At 37.4% G+C, this 20,815-nt stretch overlaps 1 protein-coding gene and 1 long non-coding RNA gene across 4 annotated transcripts; one reads left to right on the top strand and one right to left on the bottom strand.

The window, feature by feature from the left end:
• Positions 1 to 1,385: 1,385 nt before the first annotated feature.
• LOC122062927 lies at positions 1,386 to 2,848 on the bottom strand. The gene is made up of 3 exons (XR_006135145.1): positions 2,699 to 2,848; positions 2,157 to 2,306; positions 1,386 to 1,446 (listed from the first exon to the last, which is right to left on the bottom strand). It is a non-coding gene; the product is annotated as an uncharacterized LOC122062927 (long non-coding RNA).
• An 11,736-nt stretch (positions 2,849 to 14,584) lies between these two features.
• Positions 14,585 to 20,069, top strand: LOC122093658 (psbP domain-containing protein 5, chloroplastic). Of its 3 annotated transcripts, none has more exons than XM_042664051.1 (11): positions 14,585 to 14,721; positions 14,825 to 14,991; positions 15,251 to 15,371; positions 16,858 to 16,907; positions 17,397 to 17,464; positions 17,550 to 17,645; positions 17,949 to 18,008; positions 18,114 to 18,173; positions 18,255 to 18,309; positions 18,559 to 18,608; positions 19,739 to 20,069. In XM_042664051.1, exons 1-11 carry the CDS (start codon positions 14,642 to 14,644, stop codon positions 19,835 to 19,837), a joined length of 906 nt encoding a protein of 301 aa, XP_042519985.1. In that variant the 5' UTR covers positions 14,585 to 14,641; the 3' UTR covers positions 19,838 to 20,069. The 3 variants fall into 3 exon arrangements, with proteins under 3 accessions (XP_042519985.1, XP_042519978.1, XP_042519971.1); XM_042664044.1 differs by lacking the exon at positions 19,739 to 20,069 and adding an exon at positions 18,972 to 19,290 and having other exon boundaries at positions 15,257 to 15,371; XM_042664037.1 differs by lacking the exon at positions 19,739 to 20,069 and adding an exon at positions 18,972 to 19,290.
• Positions 20,070 to 20,815: the final 746 nt, after the last annotated feature.

Genomic DNA, 20,815 nt, shown 5'->3' with positions numbered 1-20,815 from the left:
ACAAGCTGTGTGTGATTAGAGTATCGCGCTCTTATATCACCATTATCACGCCCCGTTCACATAGAACCAGATCGGTGATCGGGTTCCCTCTGGGTAACCCAAAACCATCAGGATCATCTGATACAGTAACCACAACATAGCAAGCCACAAGTAATCAACGGAATATAATAAAGTATATAATACATCGAAAGTTTTGTCATAAATAATTACCTAAAATTTTTCATATACTCTTGATACCCAAATTGTTATACATAAAGTATTTACATGTGGGCCCGTAGGCATGATATTTACACAAGAAATAGCAATTTAACTATCGAGAGCACAAAAGGAAAATATACCAAAAGAACAAAAAAGAGTACAGTAAATAGAATCTGTCACTATTCCCCAGTAACACAACCCTCACATGGGCAGCCGTCACCATGTTTGAATTCTTTAGGGACCCACTAATCCCCCACTGGGGTTTCATTAGTGGGACCCGACATAGGTTCCTCTACAGAATGTCTTATAAAATCATCTAAAAATGTGTGTATATGAGGGGTGAGCTCACTAGCTGAGTAAATGGAAAGAAAGATGCACACAAGCAAATGCATTTCAAATGATACTATATGCATGAAATTTATTTTTAATCCTATTCCACCTACACGATCATTACTAGGTCATAGGTAACATGCTACTCACAACCACAGTGCACGTATGCCCCGAGTTTGAGATGCGTTCTCCATCATACAATACGACTATAGGGCTGTCAGAGAAGGCCCACCATGAGCATTCAAAAAAGTAAATCATAGTTGAACCACAATAGAAATGTAAATTGTGGCTGAAAAATTGTGGCCGAACCACAGTAGAAATTAAAAGCAGTACGATTGACCCTCTGAATATATCACAAAGGTTTCCAACTATCCTAATGATCAACCAGACGTACTTCTAACCACCACAGCGGTCCATGACCGACGCTTACCTCAGTGATAACCCAACTCGTAAACCCCTGTTGGGAACGGTTATAGCATGAGGGCATATGAAATCCTAACCATATACTCCTACATGGGATAGTATAACTGTATAGTACTTTTGTGTCCTATTCCACGGTGTATCAATGCATTTGTTTCTAAGCCGACTACGGCATCTAATCTAGAAATCCCACACATGATTAAAAAACATCATCATCATAATTCATCATATGATAAATCCATTCTCAAGATTTCAAGCAAGTAATCATGCATATAGAATTTAAGATACATTATGCTCAGTTCTAAATGCATCATTCATTCATCAATCATATGTATGGGAATGGCAATCGAAATGTCAATATAATCCATGAATGCATAAGATGCCAAAAACACTCTCAAAATAAGTTCAAAGTCCTCTCCCCACTTACCTATTCTTGTGGAAGAATCTGCACTCGCTGCACGGGTAAGATCCGAAGTGAGAAGATGAATTTCTTGAAACCTAGCACAAATAATGAGTTTAGAAATACGTCTAATTCGGGACTATAAATGACATAGGATATAGACACGATGCGTATAATAGCATGAAGAAGGTTGTTGGTAAGTTTGAGTTCCATCGGAGCTCATTTGGGCTACAAGTGGGTCATACAGGTGGGTAGGAGAACCCACCTATGCAATCTATCTAGACCGACTGGTCATACTGGTAGGTCTGGCACCTGTCGGTCCTACCCGTTGATAGACCCAGAGGAGACAGGTGGGTCACACTAGTAGGTGTGGCACTTGCTGCTCCTACCCACCGATTGAGTCAAAATCTCAGAGAAGACAGACGGGTCACACTGGTAGGTGTGGCACCCGTTGGTCCTACCCGCCTGTATTCCTCGGGTTTTGTTGTTTTCCTTCTTCCATTCCAACTCTTGAAAACCTAATAGGGTAGTTCCTACTTCATTTTCCACACATTCTAAGCCTCATCTACTTAATTGTTTCATAGATCTAAGCCATTAACAATGTCTGGGGAAAGAAATCATATTTTAACTTGAAAAACCCCAAATCTTGGGATCCTCTTCCCAAATTCAATTGCCACTTCAATAACTCCCAATTTTTTTTCCCTTCTTAAATCCTTCAAGGAAGTAACAAAAGGGTTCTATTATTTTCTAGATCCAACCACACACAAAAGGGTTTCATCATATCTCAAGGGTTTATGGCGTTTCTTACCTCAAGATGTAGATCTCAAGACACCGGACACTATTCTGATGACGAAAAGGTAAGATGCGGCTCCGAAATCCAAGGTGAAAGCCTCTTCCCTCTTCCTTCTCTCCTTCTTCCTCTTTTCTCCCTCTTCTTTACTCCACTGACCAAACTTTTCTAAAAACCATAAATGAGGGAGAGAGATTTAAAGGCTATTTATACCTTAGTGTCATAAATATCTTCTAAGGCATGTTTGGTTTCGCCCATTTATGGACCAAAACACATTAAATCGCATTTTTGAGTGAACTAGCCGACATCATCGGACATACAAGACCTCATTACGATGAGGAGGTTAAAATATACGTGCTCATCCAATCTGACATGCTGGGGTCCACGTTACCCCAATAGGTGGGTCACACTGGTGTGTCTCACACCTACCAGTGATACCCACCAGTTGGCAAAACAAGCTAACCTTGCTGTATTTTAGAGGAAAATGGAGTCTTAACATGTATCTTACTCTCGCCACATGTTGTGGACCAAGTTCCTATCATTCAAATACGTTAACGTACCTTGCCTATTCATATATGGCCTTGTGATATGTGTAAGGGCACGGCTTTGGTGTGTGGATCATCTCAGGTACTGGCTCAACCTTACTTGGCTACCCTGCATTTGACGTCACCCTTGCATTCATGTACCATAAGGTATCGACATCAACACATCCCGGTTCTGACCCTACAAGACCAAACCAAATCAACTGATCAATAAATCGGGTTTAAAGAATAGGGTTGTACAATAAGTCCTTGCTCGTCTATCAAGCCAGTAGCCCACCCAGGATAGGCGGGCGTTGGATTGGTGGGTCCTGTCCATTTCTAGGCACCCACCACTCGTGATTGAGGTTTTACTGCTCTCTTACATTCTTCATCCCACCTTGGGGAAATCATCATGGGTCAATTCGACAGCATTTTTCACAAATCTAAGGCTCCAAATCATGATTCCAACCTAGATCTAAGGTCGATCCAAGGTCTTAAGCATGGATCTTACCTCTTTGCTCAAGAAAACTTAAAACCCTCAAATCCTTCTCTTTAGCTCAAGAGATCAATAAAAGCTTCACAAATCTGGCAAGTCTTCCTCTAAATCCTTCATAAACAACATATAGAACCTCTATTAAACCTTAGATTCATATTCTCAAAATATAGTAGCAAGATCCAAAGGATTTCTACCCAAATTGAACTTTGGGTTTCATAAAGGCTTAAGGAATATGGACCTTACTCACTTTAAATCGTAGATCTCGAGATGAGGATCGCATATCCGATGTCGGATTTAAGAGATCTGACCTCAACAATGCACAACGATTATCTCCTTCCCCATTTTCTTCTTCCTTCCTCTCTCCTCTTTTTTCTTTTTCTTTCTCTTCTTTACTTTTCTCAACTACTGTATAAAACAATAAATGAGGTGAAAGAGAGGTAATAAATGCTATTTATAGTGGGGTAAAACATCTAGTGACTAGATTGGTAGGTCACACTGGTGGGTTGACCCACTATGACCACCCACCAGTCAGCCATAACCTAGACTAAACATTGGGGTTTTTGATGGGGCTCGGCCCCGACACGTATTTCACTCCCTGTAGATTGTTTTTATGTATACTCAACATAAAATACGGCAACGTACCTTTATTATGCGTATATGGCCTCGTGATACGTGTAAATGCATGGCTTCGATACGCGGACTACACTAGGCATATACTCTAATTCATTTGGCTAACCTGAGTTCAGAGTCACTCTTGCCATCATGTCCCATAAGGTACTTGCCCCGACTCACTAGGGTTCAAGTCCTGCAAGACCAAATCGAACTAACCGAAAAATTAGACATGGTTTAGAAAGTAGGGTATCATAGTCGTGGTCGCGGTACCTTCACTCAGCAGTCCTCTCCACGATCACCTTGTCAGATTTGTGGCCAGATTAATCACTCTGCATTGGCCTATAACAATTGATTCAATCCCAGCTACCAGGCTACTCCCACTACTGCCTGTCAGGCTCTATTAGCCATGTCAGCCTTAGGCCTTGACCCTGCTTGGTATCCAGATTCTGGAGCAACACATCATCTCATAGCCAATCTTGAATATATGTCCATCAGCACTCCATACAATGGCACTGACTAGGTTCGAGTTGGTAATAGAGCAGGTTGGCACATCCACCACATAAGCCAATCTGTTCTCCCTTCTCATTCTCGTTCCTTTCATCTGCATGACATCTTACATATTCCTTATATTACCAAGAATCTTTTATCTATTAGTTGTTTCACTTCTGATAACAAAGTCTGTCTTGAATTTCACCCAACTTGTTGTTATGTGAAGGAACCTCTAAGGGGGATCACCCTGCTCTAAGGAATGCTTAAAGATGGTCTCTATAGGTTCCCCTAGCATGATCGATTAGGCCATCCCTCCTCCACCAGCCTTGGCATCATCCTTTCCAGCCATCAGCTTCCTACTAAGGCGTCAGCTGTCTCCTCTGATTGTGTAGCATGCCGCTTGGGCAAAGCATATAAACTCCCTTTTAATTTAAGTCATAATGTTGCTTCTTCTCCTTTTCAATTGATACATTCGGACATTTGACGTCCATCACCTAAGCCCTTATTTCAGGGTTCTTGTTATTATATTTCTTTTATTGATGATTTTAGTCATTTTACTTGGCTATTTCCTCTTACTTATTGTTCGGATGCACTTTCTACTCTCATTGCCTTTTATAAGTTTGTTCAAAATTATTTTAATTGTATTATCAAGACTTTCCAATCTGATGGTGCACTTGAGCATCAGGCATTTGATTCCTTTTTTCGAACCCATGGCATACTTCACCAATATTCTTGTCCCCATACCTCTGAACAGAATGGCAGGGCTGAATGTAAACATTGCCATGTGGTGGAAACAACCCATGGCATACTTCACCAATATTCTTGTCCCCATACCTCTGAACATAATAGCAGGGCTGAACGTAAACATCGCCATGTGGTGGAAACTGATCTGACCTTAGTAGCTCATGTCAACCATCCCATAGAATATTGGGAATCGGCTTTTGAGACTGCTACTTTTTTTTATTAACAGACTCCCTACTCCTATGCTCTAATCCCGATCCCCCTTTCTAGTACTCTATGGAATGGCACCTGATTACAAGGTCCTTCAGACCTATGGGTGTGCCTCCTATCCCTGGCTCCGCCACCATAATAAGCATAAATTGGCGCTTCGATCCACTCAATGCATATTCCTCGACTACAGTAACCGCCACAAGGGGTACAAGTGTTTTGCTCCATCCACTGGTTGCACATACATCTCCAAGCATGTTACATTCGATGAGAGCACTTTCCCGCCAATCCTATCCCTAGCCCCTAAACTCGTGACAACCCCTTCCTCGGCTGTCATCACCAAGGACGGCCCTATCATTTATCTATGCACACCCTTACCCCCACTACCTACACCCGACCCACCTCCCCCACCACCTCAACCACCAATCTCACCGTCCCCACCTCTAATTCCTGCCTTTCCTACTGTGATCCCTCACCACCCCTGGTAACCTGCCTCCGTGCTGGCATCACCAAACCAAACCCTACACTTACCCTTCTCTCTACCAAGCATCCTATTCCCCATGCTCTCCTCGCCACCCTACCCCTACCACTGATGAGCCGACCTCATACACTGCTGCTAATAGAGAACCTCACTGGCGAGCTGCCATGAGTGATGAGTTCAATGCTATTATGTGCAATGATACTTGGGCCCTAGTGCCTCATCATCCATCCATGAACCTTGTTGGCAATTAATGGGTGTATCAGATCAAATGCCATCCAGATGGCACAATAGCTCGTTACAAAGCACGACTGGTGGCTAAAGGTTTTCACCAAAAGGAAGGGGTAGACTAATTTGACACTTTCAATCCTGTAGTCAAACTAACCACCATTAGGGTTGTTATCTCAATACCAATATCACAGGGATGGGTGCTTCGTCAATTGGATGTTAAAAATGAGTTTCTTAATGGCTCTCTTCAGATTAGGTCTATATGACCCAACCACAAGGATTTGTGAATACCAACTACCCCAACCATATTTTCCATCTCAAGCGTGCCCTGTATGGCTTGAAACAGGCTCCACAAACTTGGTCACATTGCCTTGGCATTTTGTTGGCCTCTATTGGGTTCACTTCCTCAGCCCAGACAATGCCCTATATGTCCGCATATCCCTCAAGAAAAGGCTCTATATATTGGTCTATGTTGATGATATTATCGTCATTGGCACAAGTACATCTGCGGTTCAACACATTATTGCCACTCTAGGCAATGAATTTGGCATTACCGATCTGGGTGATCTCCATTTTTTTCTTGGTATTGAGGCACATTTTTACACAGATGGGCTGTATCTCCCTCAATCCAAGTATATTCATGATCTCCTTTGAAGGGTAAAAATAGATGGTGCCAAACCCATGCCCACGCCAAGCTCCATTGCTGCCCTGTCTAGCATTGTTGGATCTCCCTTTGTTGATCTCACACTTTATTGCAGCACAGTAGGTGCCTTGCAGTACCACACCCTCACTCGACCAGATATTGCTTTTTCTATCAACAAGGTATTCCAATTCATGCACTCTCCCACCATAGACCATTGGGTTGCTGTGAAACGGATCCTTCACTTCCTAAAGGATACCATCACCCTTGGTATTTGCATTAGGCATTCCTCATCGCTCCAGCTTCATGCGTATACTGACACTGACTAGGCTGACTGTCTTGAAGATCAAAGATCCACTAGTGGATACTGCATATATTTGGGACCCAATTTAACATCCTGGAGCTCTAAGAAACAACATATTGTGGCCCGTTCCTCCACAGAGTCTGAGTACAAGGGCCTTGCCAACACTGCAGCTGAACTATTGTGGCTATGTCAATTGTTACTCAATTTTGGAGTTTCCTCTTCCCCGCCAATGCTTTATTATGCAACATTGGGGTCACTTACCTGGTGTCCAACCCCCTCTTCCATGCATCAAAATTGGCTTTCAATTTCTACCTGAACAAGTAGCCACTGGCCGTCTCTGCTTGATTTGTTGCTAGCCCGGACTAGATAGCCAATATCATGACCAAAGGACTACCTGCCCCACACTTTTGCAACCTTAGGGACAAGCTCGCTGTCTGCTCACAGCCGCTTCACTTGCGGGGGTGTGTTATGGATATTCCATGCACAAGAGAAGTACTCTCATGCAAGGACTCTTCCCCATGCAGTTATATGGATAAGGATTCCTCAGTTACCATAGCTGATAAACAGCCTGTACCCACGCATGTAATTGAGTCCTAGTAAAATTCTAACAACTTGTAACCAACGTATGTAGTTGAGTTCTACTGGCTGTAATCTCTTGCATGTGATTGTTTTATATACAACACTTTAACCCTATCAGAAGTGATAAGGGAAATACAAAAGGAAATGTCTACTACTACTGTACAATTCTATCTATATCAAATTTAGGAAATTCCTTCGCGTTGCATAATCTAATTAATAGATTACGTTCATTTGGTATTGGATATCTAATAGAGTGAAGCACCTTATTTAAGGGCTTATAATTGATAACAAGATGGGGAACTCCTTGTTCAAATTCTATTGCATTTTCAACATAGAAAGCAGTACAACTCTTGAGATTGATTTTTCTTAATAAGGCATTTGGTCAATAAATGTTGAATTTTTTTTTAACAAATTTTCATAAGTTTAATTCATTTGAGCTGGTGAAACTTTAGTAGGGATTTGTTATTTATTGAACTCTAGCACATAAGACAATTAAAAAAAATATGATTTTATCTCCCAAAAAACGTTTGAAAGATCAATGCAAGCTTCAACTTTTTTTTTTTTTTTTTTGGCAATAAAATTTTCTTGTACTACCTCTTATTTTTTAAATTATGTCTCATAGCACCCTAGTTTTCTAAAAATATCAACCGCACCCCCAAACCATAACACCGTTAGTTTTGAACTTGAAAAGACCCCTTTGACCTTGTTATGTCTATCAATATAAACATCTATAGAAATTATTCGAAATGGGTGCCGATGTTGTTGGCTTTGGTTCAGGTGCTGATGTAGGGGGAGGTGCAGGTGGATTGGGTTCTGGTGACGGTGGAGGGTGTTCTCTTCTGGATTATTCAACATGTCCATCACTTTTGGATATTCTTTCTCAGCTTGAAACAACTCTGATTTCAACATATCCACTCTACTAAGGGTATCTCTCTCTGCTGCAGAGGGAGAGGAAGAAGAAGAGGAAGAGGAAGAAGAGATATCTCTCTCAACATGGGTTGTTTTCTACCCACATGCACCTCCCTCTACACTGGCACCCATTACGAATCATTTCTTCTTGGATCACAGAGATCGTTGGGGTGGTACAACGTCATCGTCGTCATTGATGTGATTGTCAGTGCTTGCAAGGGAATATTTATCCTTTCCTTGTACAACATAGAAGCCCTAAACATTTGATTGCATTGGGGAAGATGGTTGATTTGAGTCTTTTTACAACGAAGGTTAAAACAATAAGTTTACCCTTATTGCCATTTAAGAAATATCAACCATGCCATGTCACCACTTAATGTTTCCTTTCTAAGGAATGGATTTAAGTGTAATTTAGTTAACAAAATCAGGGAAGTACTTGATATTTTTAGAAAACTATGGTGGTATCAAATATAAGTTTAAAAGTAAGGGGTAATACAAGAAAAATTCCCATTTTTGTGCATTAATTCACCAATTTTGTTGTGATATTTCCTAAAAAAAAAAAAAGTATGAACTCCTAAAAATCATGACAATAAGAAATACCATTAATTAAGGGGAAGTGTTTCATATGGGGAAGAGTAGTTCATGCAGTGCGCAAAGGCCAATGAGGACGCATGAGAAAGTCACAAAGAACTCCCCATCAGAAAACTTTTTCACATTGATTAACGGAAAAAGAATCCAACTGATTTGCCAAAGAAAACACCCAAACTAGTGTAGGGGCCAAAAAAGCAGAGTACCCGACCTTTCCCTTCCGATGTGTTCACTTATCATGCTTTTGCACGCCCTCCATTGGCCTGATGTTTTGATGTTTTCTACGTCAAACCGCAGAGCTCTATCACCCATTAATTAATTAAAGTGTTTGTGTTCCGCACGTTCAGGCATATTAGAAGTGGAGCGGGACAGGGGATTTTTTTTTAATATATAAATTTGAAGTTTAATGCGTTCTGCATAGTTCAGTAAAATATAATTCTCATCTTTCAATCATGTGACTATCACACACGAGTCCTTGTGATTGATGTGGTGAGGCATACCTGTTAGGAAAGATCCCAGCCGTTCATGTCACTTCCTATTTTTTTTCCTTTTCTTCAAAGTGAAAAAAGATTAACAAAAAGACATCCTCTCTCTCTCTCTCTCTCTCTCTCTCTCTCTCTCTCTCTCTCTCTAAATATATATATATATATATATATGTATATATTTTTTTTCTTATTTTATCATCTTTCGCCAATGTAATAGATATTAGACTTCACATCGGTCTCAACCAATATCAATGTAGAACGGCTGAAATCTAGTAATAGGTATCAGACTTTACATTGGTCCCAACCAATATCAATATGGAATGGCTGAAACCTGGCTGTATCAAGTGTAGTTTTTAAAAAATGGCAATTTTTTTATTAATCCATCATGGTCATTTTGAAATCATATTGGTATTAGGTTTAGTTAACTGGTTGATACGATACTGATACATAGATTCATGTCCGTGGCACCTAGGTTGAATAATGTGTTGCTTGTGGTGGTTTAGACCCATATCAAATCAAGAAAAGTGATAAATAATTAACTTGAGTTTTCACTATTTGCTTGTTCTATACCTTATCACGAGGGTATTGAGATCTTTGGCCTGACTGATCCCTCGGACGCACGTATATGTGCATAGCAATGACACAATTTGATAATGACATAATGATATGACATTTTCAACTTATTCTTAAAAACCCTTTATACCCCTATATTAATGTATTTTTGGGAATACTATAAAGTGTAAATAAAAGAAGGTGTTAAATTCTATATGCACCTATGGAGATGTCATTTAGACACTCTCAATAATTAGTGTAATTCACATATGTACTTGAAAAATGTGCACGACAATGACATAATGATATATTACTTTTAAATTATTTAAAAAAAAATCCTTTTATATCCTAATTTTGTCAAACGTTTGAGAATAAGACAAGGGCACTTAAAATGTGTCAAGTTCTAAATACAAGTGTCATTCCGACGCACCCTTTATTTTTTACTTTTTATTTTTTGAAACATTATTTATGTCTTAAAGTGAAAATCTGACGTATATTCATTAAAATAATAAAAAAAATGTAATTAAAAAAAACAAAAAGCAAGATCACCTTACCAAAAAAGGGATGGCATAAGGACAAGATCGATCATAAAAATTATAAAATTGAAGCAACAAAGAATAAGTTTGACAAAAATTAGTAGACAAATATACTATACATATAATTAATGATGGCCGGTGAATAGTGCACATTTTTTTTGTGAATAGCACTTAAAGAGAGAAATATATAGAGAATTTAACATATAAATCAACTGACATCATAAAAGAAGAAGAAAAGCTTACATGAATCAAAAGTACGCATTTGACACGGAGAGGTATTCATCTGTGGGTTATCCAGATGGTTAGGGCGAATTGGAGATTGTGTGGATAGGTGCACGGTCTCAGGGTCGATTCTCCATCTATACATTTGCGATTTAAGTGGAGACTGTGATGGTGGGTTGTTGCGCTAGTCTCTCTGAGGATTAGTCGAGGTGCTCGTAAACAAGGGTAACTCTTGTCGTTTCCATGATAAACAACGATTTGCACCTTTAAGTTATCAATGTTTAGAATTATAGTGAACTTGCCTAGCAGTCGAAGGAATTTATCTTCACCATGAATTTACATGGCTGATCAGTGCTCTACTGCATCTTAATTTCATTCAGTTATGAGAAAGTTGTCTAATTATATCTCTAATTATCTTCAAATCACTTTTGTTTAGGCTTAATTCAAGAAATAATTATTTATCCTATTAAAATTAAAACCCCTACTTGTGGGTACAACACAGTTAAGCAAGCTAACCCTGATAGTATGTAGAATTATTAGAGTATTGTCAGTGACTGACCTGCTATAAATGCAAGTTGGTCAAAGCATCTTGGCCATTTTTTTTTTTAATGTACAACTTGGTTGGTTACACCTAGGTGTTTGTGACACACCTTGGGCCACTCATACGAGGGGTGTTTAGTGCTCTTCATTGCTTTTAGTGAAAGTTGAAATGTTCTCATTCAACCCCGGTATGACCCGATCCATGAGGTTATCGGATCAGTATGGGCCCACAGGACTAGTCAAGGCCTGGATACCCGTCGTTAGCAAAAAAAAACCCAAGTGTTTGTTGGTGTTGACATAACCTTTTTGTTTTTTTTTGTTTTTTTGTTTTTTTGTTTTTTGTTTTTTTTTTTTTTTTTGTTTTTTTGTTTTTTTCCTGAATCTTCTGCCTAACTCTTTGTTCATTTTTTAAGGTAGTTTTTGCCTAACTTTTTTTTTTGGTAGAATTTTGCCTAACTCTTTGACAACTATGATAAGAGTGAAGAGAATTTTCTATGTTACGTATATACTTGATTAAATCATGAACAAACAAATTGATTTAACCAAATATGGTAGCCGAAACACTATGAACTTAAGTTAAAACCAACCCATATGGTATCATGCATAGGCCCCACAAGCAAGCAAAAAAAAAAAAATTGCGATTTCTCCACTCCCTCTCTATTTTTGGGATAGTTGGGCCCTCCATTTGTGGGAAAAGTTAAGCTTAATTATTATTTTTTTGTTCAATAAAGATGTGGTATTTGTAGTTGTTGCCGACTCCACACATACTCTTTACCAAAAAAAAAAAAAAAAAAAAAAAGAAGAAGAAGAAGAAAGAAAGAAAGAAAGAAGAAAGAGAGAGAAAACTGTCTTTTTTTTTTCTTGAGAAAAAGAGAAAACTTTGTTAAATTAAGCAATCTAAAATATTTACAATTGTCCTAGTTAATAGAAGACAACTTCTTTTGTGCACAATCATACAAGCCAAGTGTTTAAACAAAATCATTACATCCGATGGAGGAAAAAATAAATTTAACCAACTTGATCAAATTATATAGTTCAGTCATAAAGTCGTTAAGTCGTTCTAATCTCACAACCACCTACCTTTATTTGGAAATCAGTCAATAAACATAAGACTCTATTATTAGGCGCAACTCTCTCTTATTTCCTCTTTCTCAGACTTACTAAAGTCACTGCGATGAAATCTCATAAATCTAGATATTATCTAACGAATCTACAAACTTTCACAATTTGACTTTGATACCATAAGGACATGATTGACTATTAAAATTCTAAGATTTTTTTTTTTTTTTTTTTTTGCAGAATATGGATTAAAAATTTCATTCATGACATGCTGAAATTTCGATGGAATACTCTAAAGACCAAATGGCATAACATTCCGATCATAATGACTATAAATGAGTAACAAAAACAATTTTATAATTTTCATTTTTATCAATTTGAATCTGCCAATAGTTAGACTTCATGTCAAATTTAGAGAATACCTTTGCGTTGTATAATCTATTTAATACATCACGCTTATTTGGTATTAGATATCTAATCCAAAGAAACACCTTGTTTAAGGACTTATAATTGATAACAAGATGAAGAACTCCTAACTCGAGTTCGGCTTCATTTTCAACATAGGAAATAGTAGAACTCAATGGAGCTTGACTTTTCCTGACTAGGCATTTAGTCAATAGTTCTTGAATTTCCTTTTTGCAAATTTCCATTGGTCTCTCAGTCATTTGAGCCGGTCTAACTTTGGTAAGGATTTGTTGTTCATTGAACTCTTGCTCATAAAGCCATTGAACAGTGTGCTTTTTTCTATCCCAGAAATGTTCGGGGGATCTACACAAACTTCACTGATTTTTTTGGTACATTAAATCACTGTTTTGGTTGCGATAAGATTTTTCTATTTCTTCAAAAAACAAAACCAGCTCCTACAAATGACATAAGAAGCATCATTAATTAAGGGGAAGTGTTTCCTATGGGGAAATGCGGTTCCTGCACGTTCATGGGGTCAATGAGAATGCATGAAAGAGTCACAAAAGAATCATTTTCCCTTTCAGGGGTGGGCCGATCATTTTGCCAACCAATATGTCTAGACGTAGGGCTGAACTCCCCGATAGAAAAACCCTACCAAGCTGGTTCAGGAAATGCCCAGACTGATGTGGGTGCAAAAGACCAGGGTGACCCCACTGTATGCTTTGATTATGCTCTTTCGCACCCTTTTGTTGGGTTGTTGATCTGGGTAGAATTCTCTCTCCCATTAATTATTAATTAATTAATTACTTAATTAAAAGGGTAAAAGGATTACCTGTGGCCTATGCTGCACCATAGTTAGTAAATTCGGATTCGGGAATTATTCGGGCGGAGAATTATTCTGAATAATTCGATTGATTAATTTAAGGATTCGGTCAAAAAAGCGGTCAAAAAAGCGAACAAAATAAAAATTGGAGTCGGATTCGGATTCGAGAATTATTCGATTAAAAAAATAAAAGTCGGGCAAAAAATTCGGATATTATTTTATAGTTTATTGTATATTTTTTATTTATCAAGTTATTAACTTGATTTGTATACTTAGAAAGAGCAAATTACTTTATACAATAAAGTAAAAAACTATGAAAAAATTATCATTGAGCGATGGAAGCAATGATTATTGTAATCCAATTTCTACTCATGAAATAGATTAGGCCTCAAAAGAATGAAAGCAAGATTACAACTACAATAAAACAAATAAATAAATTGACCACAAGAAATTTTCACTATCATTTTGCTTGGGTTCACAAAACCCATATTGCACTAAGACGTGCTAATTTTTCAAAATTAAAGCAACAATATGAAAGAAGTTGATTGATACGGCGATATGAATCTGTCCTGGTCCTTCGGAACCTCAAATTATCCATCAAGGCTTGATATCTCCCCTGTCTTAGGATGAACTGATGAAGTTATGAGAAGAAATGAAACAAAGAGTAGATTCGTACGATTGTCACAGAAGAATTAGGTGGAGAAAAAAGATGGAAAGAAGGAGGCGGAAATTTGTGGGAGAAGAAGATGAAAAAAAAAAAAAATTTCTGTTTCTGTTACCCTGGGTTCATATATGATGTTTTTTTTTTTTTTTTTTTTTTTTTTTTTAAATACTGTTTAAGTGTACCGAATAATTCGGTTCGGCCCGAATTATTCGCGTTTTAAATTCAAATTAGTAAAAAGCGAGATTTTTTATCGAATTTTATTTTTAATTCGGATTTGGTCCGAATTTTTTATTTAATTCTGAAAAATTCGGTTCGGCCGCCGAATTGATAACTAGGTGCTGCACTGCTGCTAAGTCTAAACTGTTTGATTGACTTGACACTAGGGAGTGGATGAGCTGACAACGCAGAAGACGAGAGGAGGAATAATGGCATCAGCTCTTCTTCCATCCTCTCCCTCCCTCTGCAAATCCAATCACCCTTTCCCTGCAAATCTCCCAATCTTCAGGTACAACATCTCTCTCTCTCTCTCTCTCTCTCTCTCTCTCTCCCCCCCCCCCCCTCTCGCCAGTGTTCTCTATCCCGTCTTTCTGTTTTGCATTTGCTTTCAGATACCGAGCCAGAAGCGCACTGAACCCGAAAAACAGTATAGTACGAGAGAAAGTCCCACTTATTTCTTGTTCTTCCTTGGTACATAATTCGGAGAATGGCATTGGAAGACGCGATTTAATTCTTTTTAGTCTTGCTTCTCCATTAATTTTTATATTACCATCTTCAGGTAAGTTAACCAACTCTGTAGTCTTATCAAGCTCTCTTCAATTCTAGGGTTTATTCTTTTTTTTTTTTTTTTTTTTTTTTTTTATATGGTTCAATGAATCTCAAGGATAACGGGATTCATTTATCTTTTCCTTTTTTTCCCCCATTAACTGGTAGGATTAGCTACTTTGCTTTCTGATATTTACAAGTTGGAGTGAAAGATTCGTTATAAATGTTTGAATTTGTAGTTTTATTTTATTTCCTGTGTTAATTTGGCATAGCTTTAGTCGCTTTGGCCGAGCCAGAAGGAGATGTTAAAATGTCGTCGGTTGTTGATGAGATAAACGCTTATTCTTTTCTGTACCCTGTGGAGTTGCCATCAAAGAAGTATATATTCAAATGGTATGTGAATTGGGTGACATTTATTACAAGAAATCTTGAGCTCAATTGGCTTCTTTGATTCTTATACTAATTATAATTATGTTCTTCAAGTACAACAATCGCTTAGCTGAACAAATATGATCGTTGTTACAAAAGCTATATTGAAAATGGTGGACGGGGAGGGAAAATCATGTAACTAAAAGATTTAATTCTCACAATGCCATTTTTGGTCCTCACTTTAGTAATTTAATGCCATTGTTTGTATTCATTAAAAAAATGAGTTGTGAATTGAGACTATTGTACACACTTCTCAGTTTGTAATCTTGAAATCTATAGTGAATGTTAGGCATAATACCAATTCCTTTCAGTCAGATTTACCTCGAAAGTATGCCTGTCCATGTCATCATCATTATTGCCTTCAAGCCCTTGTTTTACCTTTTCTAGGGCCATACCCTTCAATTGAAGTTTAGGTTTTTTGAACCTTTAGAATTACATTTACAAATACCTTTTTTATATTCTGTTGCATTAAACTTGTACAAGACCATTCCTCATTTTCACATGAACAGACCATCTCAGTCAACAATTCCTCATTTGCAGCCTATGGAGGTCTGCCCAAAGCTTCTTGTAATGGATTAATTTCACATCCTATTCTTACTTTCTTTCCACCTATCTTTTTCTACTCCGTAACACATGCTGATCTTATAGCTAAATACTCAGTTTGATTTGCAAGACTATAGTTAAGCCTGTTGGTAATGTATTGGAACAATCACAAGGCAGCTCAAATAACAGTACTCATATAAATCAATCTCAGACAACCTAAGCGAGTAGATCAAAGCTCAGGACACAAATCTATGACCCATCAGACTTACCCTGCTTGTGTGGATTTATATAAGGGTGCCACCCTGAACAGGACATAGGGGTCTGGTATTGACACTCTAAATATTGCTTGAAATTTGATAGGGGCTCATGTCGATGCTATTGATTTTAAAATATTAATTTTTTTATCAACTTTGTTGACTTGGCCACTCTTTCTAAGAAAAGTGCTTCTATGTTTGTCGATGTATGGTTGTTCAATTATGGTGGGTAGTGACTAGAATTTGAGAACCTTTCTGGAGGTTGAAATTCAGGTAAAGTTTTTTGCTTTAAGCAGAATCAACTTTGGATATCTTTCTGAGATCAGTATGACAAGTTGATTGATAGGCAAAATAAGTGGAGTAACTCAGAATTGCTTAATGCTATTTAAATAGTCCATTTTCATTAAAAAAACTTGTAAAACCTTAAATTTTAAATGGAAGAGAGCCCCTTTCTCTCTTCTCAATCCAGGAGTGCTCTGATGTCACTGTTCAGCTATTTTCCCCTTCTCAGAAAGGAAAAAGCAGATGACTACTTTATCTGTAGCATTCATATAAACATATCATTTCGTGCTATTGCTTTTGCAGAGAAATTAATTCTCCTCAATCTTTTGTGTTATTAACTTTAAAAACCTGACTGTTTATTCTTATTGAAGGGTTGAATCCAGAAAACCAGAGCGTTATTCATCAGCTGCCCCACTATCTCGTGAGTTTAGTTACTTTGGGTTTTCTCCTTCCACCTGTGCAATATATATATTTTTTTTGTGTGGAATGCTTGAGTCAAAATCTTTGAAGAACCATGGTGATGCAAACGTGGATAGCAATTGATCTCTTAGATCAAGAATTCTCCAAATTGGATGATGCACAAACATCTGATATCAAGGCTTCACTTATGGACTGGATTAGCTTTCACCTGCAGGCTAAGGCAGTATCCTAAGTTGGGTCCATTGAATTGTTCACATGCGTGACATAGTGATACAATCAGACTCTGGTTGTATCATTTACTAAGAATCTTGGATGCTGACATGAGTATTTCGGATACTTTTGGAATGTTACTTGAGCTGCTTTTCGTGGCATTACATCTTGTTGGGGAATAGCATTCCATGCACTTCTACTGATCTTCCCAAGTATTGAGCATTCGAGGAACAATTAGGAAACTTAGATACAAATTAACTTGGGTGGTGATCTTATGCAGCTGATGCACGACAGAGGATTGTGTCTGAGCGTGTTGACATAATTGATAACCTTATTATTTCTGTCTCGGTAACTTCTACAAAACCATACTCAAGAGGCAAGTCATCTAATTTTTTCGTGACCTTTTATAATTTTGATTTTGTTTTGATTTCAGATAGGCCCTCCCAATTCACAGTTAAAATCAAAGGATAAGAGTTCTTGGAATGCAAAAGATGTCGCTGATTCTGTTCTATCTGACAAATCTGCATTGGTATTTCTTCAATGCTTTACTTAATACGCCTGTAAGTTTGATGAATGATAGACAATTCTAGGTTTATTTTTTAAATATATTTTGGTGGAGAGTGGTAGGGAGATGTGGTGGCACGGTAGCGCATTAGTTTGTTTGGACCACAAGTTAACTGGAAACCACTCAAAAGGTGCTCCATGGATAGAACCCAGATAGATGGATATGATCACTTATTATATATAGAGATACGAAGGCATTCATTCTATTGTTGGTGCTTCTCCAGACTATCAATACCAGTTTAAACTAAAGTGCTAAATCACAATGCAGCGTATCACCTCGGCACAAAGGATGGCAGAGAGTTCTGTTCTTGATGCGCATTCTAGCAAAGTGAGTTTCCAAACTGATCATTGTTATCCTGCGAGTAAATAATATTCGATTTTTTATGGCCTCATAAACGTTTATTTGTAAATTCACATATTTTTTTCTCTGCAGATAGATGGAGAGCCTTACTGGTACTATGAATATCTTGTTCGCAAATCCCCTACAAACTCTGTAAGTGCTTTCCAAATTAGTTAAGATTCTGTTTGGAAAAATACCAAGGCTACTGTTTCATTAATTTTATGGAATATGCAGATTCAAGAATCAAGTGTTTACCGGCACTATGTAGCTTCAACTGCTGAGCGAGATGGTAGACCCTAATTACATATTTCTACCTCAAAATGCTTCAATAAATATTCTTAAGGACAAAGCCAATTTATTAAAACTGATGTGAAATCAGAATGGTATATATATTTGACATCTTGAGATATGTAGCCTCTCCCTTCCTGCAATCCTTGACATTGCTCAAGGATTTCGAATTATCTATATCTTCATTTTTTAAGTTATGTTTGTTTCATGTTTAGAATCCCTATATATCTTTCTGGACACCTGTTTGCAGGTTATTTGTACTCAGTGAACGCTTCTACTCTTGGCAAGCAATGGAACTCTGTATGTCTCTTCCCCTCTTATTGTGGTTTTGGGTGTGCAAGTGTATGTGGGTACATGTGATTGGCAAAATTTTGCAACCGTTATCAGATCCAATTTAACTATATTAATCTGGAACATGATTTTGACAAAATATTTTAGGTTTCCAGATGAAATTGATGATTTTCTTAACCATCTTTCTGTTCTGTATTGATTTATTTATTTATTTTTTTGACCAGTTCCCATGGGGCTGTTTAATCAAGATACTTTCATTAGATATAAAATTTTATTTTTTGCTATTTAATTCATTAAGAGTTTGCACAACATTAATTCCCATAATCTTATGTAATCATTTCTTTTGTTGATATATTTATTTATTTGATGAAGGGTTTCCGATGCTACCAGTGTGGGGAAATCTCTCATGCTACACCAATCAAGGTGTGGGAATTGGTTTCGTCAATGGGGGCCCACATGGTTAGGCAGGAGTCATGGGAAAGCATCACCACGTTGACATCGTGGGGATATTTTTCCCTCATTTGAAATGCAAATTGTTGTGGTCATACAAAATACATATAAATGTTGGAGCCAATGTTGCACTTGAACTTTTTGTTTACAGTTCTTTTGTTTGTATAGAATAATTAAAATGTATTCCAGCAAAAATTCCAAAATTTATAACAATATTTAATTTAGCCCCTTTATCAAAATGTCAGAATTGAGTATCCATAAAACCTTGAGTATGTGTGTATGCTTGCGAGCATGCACATGCACATGAGCAATTTGCTTGCTTTCTTCACCATCCTTGACAATGAGAATACACGTTTTTATTTATTTATTATTATTATGATTTCTTCTTGCTGCGTAAAAAATGATGATCTTTGTTTGACCCAGCGAGTCACAAAGTGAATTTATATCTTTTGAGCCTATTTATCTTCTTAAAATGGAAAGAATGCTAGTGTCTTTGATATTCACAGACCTTTGACTCATTGAAGATTAAAAATCACATTAGTAGAAGAATTAAGTGGGAACAATGGCTTTGCTTTGTATGTCATTCTCTTTTTTGAATGGTATTTCAGCTTAGTAGATTATTGTTTTGTTCTTTTAAGAACAAATGATCATTATGCATGTGGATAATTGAAACTCTTTATGTGATACAGATGGGGCCTCTCTTAGAGAAAGCAGTGGCATCTTTTCGCCTTCTCCCTCCCACAGACAACTATGTCCCTCCATATAAGGATCCCTGGAGATTTTGGTGATGAAAATTTTGTATTGTTAAATTTCATTGTCTATAAGATGAGGTTGGAGTTTTGTATCTTTGTCATTTCCCTTGTAAGAAATTCTTTGCTGCGACTGATATCCTAAATTTCATGCACTCTGGTGGGTCTAAGAGCCTTCACTTTGAATAGGCCTTGGGTGCGTGCAGATATTGTATCAAAGTGCCCTTATTGTTAATTATTTATATGCAAGGATGACCAGTTCTGATACGAACCTTATGAGAACTCAACTTCATAAATTGGCTTATAAAGTGAGGCCATGAGGAATCCATGACCATATCAACTTACACCAAATCCCTTTTGATTTAGGATCAGCCCACCTATGACTGATTTGGGATCATAACAAATTCAATATTAAATGCCAAACTATCCTGGATCTGCTTATGATCTCAAAAACACAACAAAAAGTCTTTTGCGTTAGTCGAACAACACGGATGGCTTTTGTAGTACATGCAGGTGATTAATGCTCAGATGCTGATATTGTCATTTTGTGCTTATCACAATGCTCTCTAATTGGATGAAATTAAGTGTAAAAGATCCTGAATAAGGAGGTGATGTGAACTTTTTGGTCATTTTGATGTACCAAATATGAGATTCAGAATTATTCTTTTGATTTTGAGATTGTGGCATGCAATGTGATATTGAGATCCTGTTATGTCACATTGCAATACTGAATGGAAAAGAGGCAGTGGAGATCAGTCTTCTAGCAAAACTGCTTCTATGGTGGACCACCTACAAAAATAAATGTTGTTGATGTAATGAAAAGATTAGCTTTGTGGATTTGCTCTGCAGTAAACTATTGACTTTTAATTGGCAAATTTTGGAAAAAGTAACTTTCATTTTTGGGTTAAAGAATGTTAACTAGGAATACACATTTACAATATTCAGTACAACTATTTCACTGCCCCAAAACAATACATATATACAATTTCTTTTAACAAACTGAAAATGAACCCCCCA

This window comes from Macadamia integrifolia, chromosome 2, assembly GCF_013358625.1.
Source record: "Macadamia integrifolia cultivar HAES 741 chromosome 2, SCU_Mint_v3, whole genome shotgun sequence".
In the NCBI taxonomy this organism is placed as follows: Eukaryota; Viridiplantae; Streptophyta; class Magnoliopsida; order Proteales; family Proteaceae; genus Macadamia; species Macadamia integrifolia.
This window is presented reverse-complemented; position numbering and strand designations above follow the sequence as displayed.